The sequence below is a fragment of the Morone saxatilis genome, unplaced genomic scaffold, assembly GCF_004916995.1.
Source record: "Morone saxatilis isolate NCDOM2014 unplaced genomic scaffold, NCSU_SB_2.0 Contig1, whole genome shotgun sequence".
Taxonomy (NCBI): domain Eukaryota; kingdom Metazoa; phylum Chordata; class Actinopteri; family Moronidae; genus Morone; species Morone saxatilis.
This window is the reverse complement of record NW_023339651.1, coordinates 1,457,132-1,466,914: the sequence shown is the minus strand read 5'-3', so window position 1 is coordinate 1,466,914 and position 9,783 is coordinate 1,457,132. Positions and strand designations below refer to the sequence as shown.

Here is a 9,783-nt window from a genome sequence, read left to right as displayed (position 1 = left end):
CATGATGCACAAAAATCTTGCACACTGACCAAGATACAGGTTTTTGCCATAAGCAAAACAATGCAGAACATAATTATATGTACATAAAAGTTTACCATTAGTTAATTTACAAATACAGATTTCTTTGGTTGCAATAAATGCAGAAAATACTTTTGAACGTCCGACATTTAAAAAAACAAACATTTAAGATGAATCATAGCCTTGCATGATCATTAAAGCTGCAGACTTGAGGAAAAAGATGAACCTCTCAGTCTTAAACATCCTTGAAGCGACTGGAACGAGATCACTGTGCTTATGGTGTTGAAGCTGAATGGAGGGACAGTAATGAGCTTTTCACTATTCAAAATAAGAGTGGGCACACAAGCTCAACTGAGTATTTACTCAAAGACACACAGGGAGGAAAAATGAAATGATGAAGCACCAGAATAAGTGTGAGGAAGCACCCAAAAAAGGTCCCCCCATGAATAATGAATACTGCTTTTATATCCTCCTCACTCGCCTCGGATACTCCTGTTTTACCCTCCTCTCACCATCTCTCCCTCCATCCTTCCTCTCCTACGCTGTTTCAGTCCACGCATGCTATCTTAAGTCACATCAGGGTAAGGGAACGAAGAGGATGCAGTCATCCGGGGCTAACACAGACTCATCACACTCCCCGGCACGTGACTGGGTCTACAACCATGACACAACTTTGCACAAAGTGCAACGATTAAATGCAGGCCTGTTACTTCATATAGATGTTCCTACCTGTGTATTTGCTAGAAATTAGCCAATTCTCACCTAAGCAAATTATCCCTAAAAGCAAGTCTATAGTGAGCAGAACCAGAACTGATCCAACACACTGTGTGAGAACAAAGCGAGCTGGGAAAACTGTTCCTCACATCCTGCTGGAAGCAGCAGTCAAACAGGAAGACTTTACATTAACACTGTAAATATATTGAGGAGTTATGAATAGAAAGCAAATCCACCTCACCATGTGTGCTGTTGTGAATTTCAAATGCCAGACAAATTTGTGAGTTTATTATTTGCTCACAGTGGTGCAATATAAAAACAACTGGAGAGCCTTTATCTTTCCTGAATGTGAGGGAAACAAGAGATTAACCAAATAGGCATGCTGAGATAAACGTTCAGAATTATTTTTTCCCAAATTAGAATGCATTTGATTACATGAATTGGGGGCTGATACAGCATCAAATAAGCTCCAAATTGCAGAAACACAGACTACTGGTCTGTTTTCAGGTTCTTTTCTTTAAATGCTGAATTACAGTAAAAATGGCCGTGTGTATGTGTGTATGTCCAGTTTCAGGTTGGTCATCAGCTGCTTCTGCTCTACAGCACGAGCCATCCCATTCACCACCTGCTTGTGCAACCCCCCTCCACCCCACCAGGGGCGCTACAGCCACTACGAGGACTCACCAAGATCCTTAGAGCCTTGACTTTCGCTGGCCATCTCGCCCATCCGCACCAGAGCGTCGAAGTAGCCCTTTGCAGCATATGTGACACCTGGAAACATGGAAGCATTGGGCATCAGATCAAGGGTGCGGAGTTGAAATGATGTCTTCTTCAGCTCTGCAACCCTCCCCTACAGCCACCCCGAAGAGAGGTAAGGTTGGGCATGGGAAATAAAGAGCGACAGGCGGAAATGGAGACCAGGCAGGAAAAGAAAAAGCTCTATGGAGGCAACTACAGGAAACAGAGATAAAGCTATAGAGACTATTCTCAAGCACAAGGAGTAAAAAAATGGCAATGCTGTCTTCAGCAAAAACCACTTTGGAGTAAAAAGATAAAACATCTCTGAAACTTTTGCAATCACAAGGATTGAGTTCTGGTAGCCAGTTTCATTTTGGGTCCAATTCCAGGTTGGTGAAATATGTGGAACTGACCCTTCCTAAGTCCCACCCCTTTTTGCTCTGTGCTCCAATAACAAAACGCTACCTAACTAACAAACTAATTCATCAATCATTAATTAGCTAGTTAGTTAACATTAACTTACTTACGATGTGAGTATCTTTTAACAAAATCTTCAAAATATGGTTACAGGAAAGGAGAAAGTTGAATGAGGTTATGCTAAGCTCAGAGGAAGACAAATCTTTTATCAAATCTTTAATCTCTACTCCCTCTTGTTTTATCACAAAGTGCAACATGTTAGAGAAAGAAGCACCACTCTGCAAGCAGGCGTACAGACCAAAAATAGCATGTGTTACAATGCAAGAGGCTGCGCTGGGGGGGGGGATTTTACATCGAGTGAAATATGAAATATGAATTCCGCTGTATTCTATAAAACAGTTGTACAGCTATAATCTGGCTGATAGTGTCTCATTATTTTCAGCAGTTCAAATCTCCCAGTAAATGTTTCATGTAAATCATCTCAATATTTTAAGATCAGTAATAGTTCTAACAGCTAAAACAAAATGTGGATCCAATACTGGGAATCATGAGATCCAATAAAAAGCAATCAAACCCAACCCTAGCAATCGGTGAATTGAGTTTAATATACTTGAAGCACATGGCTAGATAAGCAGACAAATCAGTTTTTTGGTCATTTGGATGAACTGAATCTTTAAAATCCTTAACAACACAATCTTAACAACTCTCTACTTGAAAGTATGCTGACAAAAAACTTTCCACAGCAATGGTGTCAAAGCACTCTGCAATTCAAATACTGTATGTCAGCCATTATTCTCTGCGATGCACTGTCACACAAGCCAGGGACACTGGCTGAGACATGACGGTGACTCAGGCCTTAAAAATTGGGGACAAGATGGCCTCAAGCAGCAGTGACGGTGAGTTAAAGCAGGTCAGGGGTTAGCCACACAGGGACTGACAGCCATGATGACAGAGGACACGTGTCCAGTCAGGAGATACATATGGATGAGGGCTGAGTTTATTACTGGGCTGTCATGTTGATGGGTGTTTGTGCTTTGAACTGCCAGAGGACACTCATGCAGAATCCCCAGGAGAGGGGAAACATGAGTATTTATATCTCCACATGGAAAACAATGTAAAGCTATTCTGAGTTCAATTCTAGTTTTACTTGGTGACGTGGGTCCACAGAGACACTGAGGAAAGCTCACTGCTACTGTTTGCAAGTTATTGTTCTGGGAATGAAGACGCCGTCTGGCTGCTCAGTCTGCAAACATACTTAACAATTTTCAATAAGACAATTTTGAGGCAGCCTCAGAAATAACTTGGCCTGCTTTCAGTTCTTTATCAAAACCATGAACTGAGATAAAAGCCAGAAAATCTCTACACAGCGGTGCAACCCTCCCGGGTAAGCCATGACAGACAGACAAGCCAAGACCCTTTTCTGGCTCTTCCTAAGCCTCGCTTGAGTTAAGCCTAGGTGGGATATAACTGTGTGAGAGAGCGAGGGGATCGAGGTGAAGCTAAGGCTGCTGGTTGAGCATCGCTAATTTAATCGATGTCCAGAGAAATTGCAGCCGGGGGGGGGAGCAGGGCCAGTTGAGGCAGGTTTAGCTTTAGGGGATGCTTTGCTTGTCTGTTGGCTGAAAAGTGACAGAGTGAGGAAGGTGGGAGAGGAGAGCAAGGAGGAGGAGGGTCTGCCAGTAGAGAGGATTAGAACAGTGATATAAAGCTGATACAGAGCGGAGAGTATCAGTGTAAATGAAACACAAACAAGAAAGTCTAGATCAGCTGAGATTGGTGATCCATCAAGTCTTCCACAACGTCAATCAAATCCCCTTCTCACATTCCCTCCCAGTAAGCATTGATTTGATGATTTGCAGGTCCAAAGACATCCAGACATCTACGTTAAACCTGGACTAAACATTTTTAGATGTCTATACATTACATGCAACTGTCTGACATTGTCATAGTTAGTGTAGCTAGGACCTGTATCCCATTGAAATTAGTGCTGAAACCATTAATCGATAGTTTTAGACAACAATATTGATAACCGATTAATCATTTATCAAGCAAAAATGTTCTAGTTCTAGCTTCTCACGTGAGGATTTCCTGTTTTTCTGTTTCATACCATTGTTTATTGAATATCTTTGGAAAGTGTAGAACAGAAACACAAACAAGCAACAAAACAAGCCATTAAAAAGATTTCTCTTTGGGCTCAGGGAATATATAAACAAAACGATCGAATTGACTAGCTGAAGAAATAGCTGGCATATTATTCAGAAATAAATATAATTATTTGTACTCCTATGTGAAATAAATCATTTAATTTCAGTTGAAACAACAGTAATTTAGATCTCTGTGCCAAATGTAATCCAGCTTTCACCCGGACTACATGTCTTCTGACCTTCAAACTACCACATCAGTGCTTACTGGCTCGCTTTCCTTTCACACATGTAGCCTCTCCCAAGTGAGATGTTCTCTCTGCCCCGCAAACCTACAATATTTTTCAGCCTCACAGCTCCTGTCTGCTACAGTGCCCACATAAAGATTTTAATAAAGACTAAATTCCAGCTATAACCCCAGCTATAACCACATCCAGAACCACATCCAGAACCACATCCAGTCCAATCAAGCCCAAACACTTTTAGACTCAAACAAACAAACCAGACCAAGTCAGCTTCCTGCCTCCATCCTGCAGGTTTTCAAAGTCCCCAGAGACGCAAACCTGACGCCCCAGTTCTACAAAAAAAAAACAGAGGCTGCACTGGCATTTTTACTGTGACAATAGATACTCGCTGGGTGCCCAGCCCTGCTCCGCACTGCTCTACTCTAAACCCTGCCTCTGTGCCGCTGCCTGGCATTGATGAAGTGTAATCCCCACTCAGGGAGTCGCAGGGCTATTTTTAGCCTTATCAGACTGGAGTGAGGCCTCCTTTATTGGTCTTGTGGGCTACTGAGTCTTCCCTGCATTTCCGACTCCAAACACATGAAGAAGAGCCCTCCTTAACACTGTGTACACAGCATACCAAGCACGGCTGCACCATCATTGAAAATATATGATACGATCCCGATAACCTCCTTTCTGCAGAGTGACATCAAAGAGTGGAGACGAAAAGAGGATTTCTTATCAATAAATGAGCTCAACATGTACATGGCCAAGCTAACAGCGTTTCCCACCTAATCTGGAAGTATGAAATATCTTAATCTCTGCTGACTGCATGACTCTAATCAAAGTCCATGAAACACTAGCTGATAAGCTGATGGATGTTCTTCAGGACAATGATGAAGGAAGGCTATGCCTATTTCTGTTTATGTCACATATTTCATTTTAAAGTCAGTTTCTTCTCTCCATCTCCTTTTGTTTTTAATTTTTTTTACCCCGTCTTGTCCTGGATATTGGCTCGGTCTGTTCTCGTTTCCTTGGCCCCGTGGGGGGGAGGCACCGTTATTCTCACGACTCCTCCTGTTCCACTTCTCATTGGCTTATGCTCCACTTAGCTCCCCAAGATATTTTCAGTGCTTTCGTCTTTAACCTTGAGCCACTGCTGCATTTACACCTCAATCTCTCCGTCTTTTCCTCTTTCACACGCTCGACCATGCAAACACACCTGTGCAAGCCACAAAAAGCAATGACAAAGGATGTACAGTGGAGGCAGACATTTAAGATCAGCGTTGGAGGGACAAAGACGTGTGGACATGGACATCATCACAGAGAAACAATCAGAGGACATCAACCCAAGAGTGTCAACTCTGATAAGCAAATCTTTAACATTGGAAAAAGATCTTCAGTGAAAAAAACATTATTTGGACAGAAGATATTCTGTCTCTGCAGAGGAACATTAAAGTTGTCACTTTTGCAACAGAGCAACAAGCTAGCTTCTGTAGTTCAATGCCTAAAAAAAGATTCTGGAGGGCATTTGCAGACGTCAACAACACTAGAAACTAATGAAAATCTATGTGTCGTCATCACACCACATCTCTGCTCGAGATAGATTAAGAGGATATAAAAGCAGCACCAAGTGTCGGGTCAGTTGGCCCTCTGCCTGGACTACTGGACAGACAGAAGGAATGAAAAAGGGACGACAACAGAAAGAAAACAGGAAACTGCTAGTGTACTCACTGGTGAGTGCCTTCTCGTAGCTCTTTCCCATGGCTATGAAGTTCCGCAAGCAGGGGTTGAACTGCTCCATGATGGACTGGAAAGGGAAAAAAACAGCACGTTTGGTTAGTCAAGTAGCAGGAAAGGAGACACCGACACAAACACAGATATGAGCTACAACGACAGAGCACCACTCTTTACTGGGGCATGACCACACACACACACACAGTCGTACACACAGCAGAGTCAGCTGAGCCAACCAGGAGGAAGAGGAGTGCAGCAGGGATTCATTTCAAGCTCACGGCGAGGATTGAAGGGACGAAATAGAGGGAAAAAGAAAGAGAGAGAACAAGTCACAGGGAGGGGGGTACTGTTTCTTCTCACCTCCCCTGCTGTCTCCATTAAAATTAAACCTGGTTTTGGCTGCTGACTCACATAGCTCAGCAGCAGACCTGGACTCATCACTGTTTCCCTCCATTTCCCTAACACTCTCTGAACTCTGGCACACTGCTCCTGCTAATTGCTTTTTTCTAAAGGGTCAGTTCACCAAAATGATATATAAAACACATTTTCTCACTTGTCTCCTGGAATCTATCTATCGATCAGTATGGCTACATTCAGCTATAGTCCTTTTATAACTGATACCATGTCATCATTTGGCACCATAGCAACACCCCAGTCAGGTCAGAATATGCAAGTGAAGTCAGCTGCATCATATCGAGATGGATCAAGAAACTGCAGAATTTCAAGCGAGGCACAGCTCAGAAAGTTCCTTAGTAATAGAAAATATGAGAAAATACAAAATACAGAAATAATGAAACTATACATTCCATTGCAAGTCAGATTTGCAACCAAAAATATTTGATCAACTTAAAAAAATCTGACTTTTTATTAAATTGTACTGTAAACACACATTGACACATTATCACCTTATAAAACTGTTATGGGAAACAATTGCCTATTTACACATTCAGCAGACATGGAGCAACAACATACCTTCACATGGAGTCGTGTTACTGTTTGTTTCACTCCCTTATGGCTGTGTTTTTGTCTTCCCCAATTTGTGAGAAACATACGTGGCTCTAAAGCTGCTAAATGCTCCACTATGTCCTCCAGGTAATTCTGTTGGAAACAACTGTCTGCTGCTGCTAGGCTGATGAGAGCTGTGGGAGTGAACCAGAACACTGACATCGCGGGCCATGACCAAACCATTGAGCTGAATACGCTAAGCACTCTTAGCAGCACATAGAGCTGAGGTGAACTGCAAGGTCACACAATAATTCTTATCACTACTAGTTCGTTATTACAAGCGTTGTTTCACTCTTTTCAATGTTAATATAAAAATATTGATGAGTGGCGTTAATATTCACACCAAAAACACCTAAAACTTTGGAAAAGATTTTTTTCTTGTGTTGCACTACAAATCTTGCACCAAATTATATGAAACACTGATCAGAACAGACAGTTCTGAATGCTCTGAAGTCATCAAATCCTGTAGGTTTCAGCTGCAGCACTGTAAATATTTTACAGTGAAAACTGTGAGAATAAGAGGAATAAGTCAACCACCAGGAACATCAAAGAGGACTAAGACAGATCTGAGGGTAGTTTTGGTGATCAGTGCAGATTTAATAGTCAGCAATATGAGATATGACATTGATTCTTGCATGATGTTCTAGGTGATCAAAGGACACAACCAGAACTGAATTATTCATGACAGATACACATAAAGGCACATATTTAAATAAATATATGATCTAAAACTCATGAAAGATGACAAAGTATGTCAGAAAACAAGCCCTCATTAATAAGTGAATGAAAGTAAAGAAGAAATGTATAATGAGTTTTACTGCCTCTGTCAGGCTCTGCAGTGACTCAACCTCCCCCTCAGTCCAAGCTGCCCTTTCACTCCTGCTGTATCTCCGGCAAAACCCAGCAATTTAAAAAACAGCAATTCTCTCTCTCTTTGACTTTCTTTTCGAACTTTGAAATGGCAGAATTGTCAAATGAGCAGCAAAGGATGGAAGGAGTAAGAAGGTAAAGGGAGTGAGGGATGAGTGTGAGACACAGGAGGACTCAAGACAGAAGAAAAGATGAGGGCTTTAACAGTGCAGTGACCGACATGCAGCCGTTAAATTATCAAGATCTGGCCACATCAGTATTGAAAATGGCAAACCTTTGTGGCAAAATATATTAATTCCAATGGAATTGCAGTCATGGGTAAATTCGCGCTCACTTTGAGTTTGTTAATACCAAGATGTTTGACCTTTGAGCGAATGGAGAGCCCAAGCGTCTAAAATGGAGGAAGCTACTGTAGCTTATTAGCAGCATCATCCACTTTCCTTTAACTCCCTCTGTCCAAGCCACTTTCACGCCAAATTGTGTAATAGACTCGCCTGTCCACTGTCGTTCTACCATGTCAGCGCCACATTTGCCTCGTCTAGACGTCTAAACACATACATATTCTGCGGTCAAGTTAGCAATACAAAATATGCAACATGCTGTTAAGACTTCCACAATAAAACATGACAGTTGCTGTTTGGTTAGGTTTAGGCAACAAACTACTTTGATAAAAAAAAAAAAAATCTGTTGGTTAATAAGTATGTGAGTTACCTAAGTTAAGTATGTTCATTCAGTACATTATGCAAGTTAACTTATGTAAGTACATAGGAGTGTATGGTACAAATATATCTTTGAATAAAGTGGCGGTTAGCAACTGAGCTAACAAGCTATTGTGAATGACTAATGCATGTTCCTGGCTGTCTTGCTCGCCAGATATTATTAACCAACTAGCCCTGCAAGTAGTCTCAGTCACAAGCATCCAGAACCGCATATTTTCCAAAGATGTACGGATGAATTTCACTGTTCCATTTTCCTGTATGACTTGGCCTCTATTCAGTACTAGTTTAGTTGAAAGGCAGCAAGGTGTTTTGAGGTGGAAAAAAGCCAAAATATTTTACAGCCCTGGAGGAGGAGGAGAAAAGTAAGAAGACTAAAGGGGACAGAGAGAACAGAAGAATGAGCATAAGGCAAGGGGAGAGGAGGGTACATTTGAGGTTGACAGACACATCTTTTCGTGGCTGGTCGCTACGAGGGATGCCTGCTAATACCCGCGGGCTGACGCACAACAGTCACCTTGGTACACAAACTTCACCATGACTTCAAAAAAGGGAAGTAAGAAGTAGGGCAGGACGACACAGGGGTGCAAGAAAAACCGGCTGACTGCCCAGTGAATGAAGAGAGAACAGCTTCAAGGTGCTCAAATGAAGTGAAAAAAAGCTTAGGTAAGGAAGTGAAGAGGAGTGGGACATGGACTGAAATGGGATGAAATGAATACATCTTTTGATTTTGATTTATGCAAGGTTCAAGTTGATTTGAGGCATTTCTGGTTAGAAAACTGTTTGTACTTCTGATTAAAAGCCTCCTGCTGTGGATGCTTGGGGAAGATTTTTCTAAACTTGCTCCATTGCCACAATGTCTGATGTCATAATCACACAAACATGAGGAAGAAAAAAAGAGGTTAGTGGTGCTTCTTTGTGCATTTCTGAGGACAAACAAACCTATTTATACCCTGATTCCCTCTTGCCCCTCGCTCCCATCTCTGGGTGTATTTTCTGTTGCGTAAGGTGGCGGCTGCTGAACAAACCGAGTCAGTGCAAGTGCTCCAGCAGCAGTAATCACTGCCGTCGCTGTACCACCACTTGGCAGGAAGAAACGACAATCAACAAAAGAATAAATATAGAAGATGGAGAGCAGCCCAGTTCTCATGTCTAAATCAACAGATTTACAGAGAGAGGACTGGGAAGTGTGTGTGTGTGTGT

At 42.0% G+C, this 9,783-nt stretch overlaps 1 protein-coding gene across 6 annotated transcripts in view; it reads right to left on the bottom strand.

Moving 5' to 3' along the window:
* The window catches only part of baiap2b (BAR/IMD domain containing adaptor protein 2b), a 68,686-nt gene that overhangs the window by 46,028 nt on the left and 12,875 nt on the right, over nucleotides 1-9,783 (bottom strand). For 3 of the 6 annotated variants that reach the window (XM_035664887.1, XM_035664920.1, XM_035664913.1), the window contains exons 2-3: nucleotides 5,987-6,062; nucleotides 1,417-1,503 (exon numbers count right to left, since the gene is read on the bottom strand). In XM_035664887.1, the coding sequence (XP_035520780.1) occupies nucleotides 1,417-1,503; nucleotides 5,987-6,062 (163 nt within the window). Of the gene's footprint in view, nucleotides 1-1,416; nucleotides 1,504-5,986; nucleotides 6,063-6,204; nucleotides 6,273-9,783 lie in introns of those variants that run through there. The other 3 variants (XM_035664896.1, XM_035664928.1, XM_035664906.1) reach the window with 3 other exon arrangements.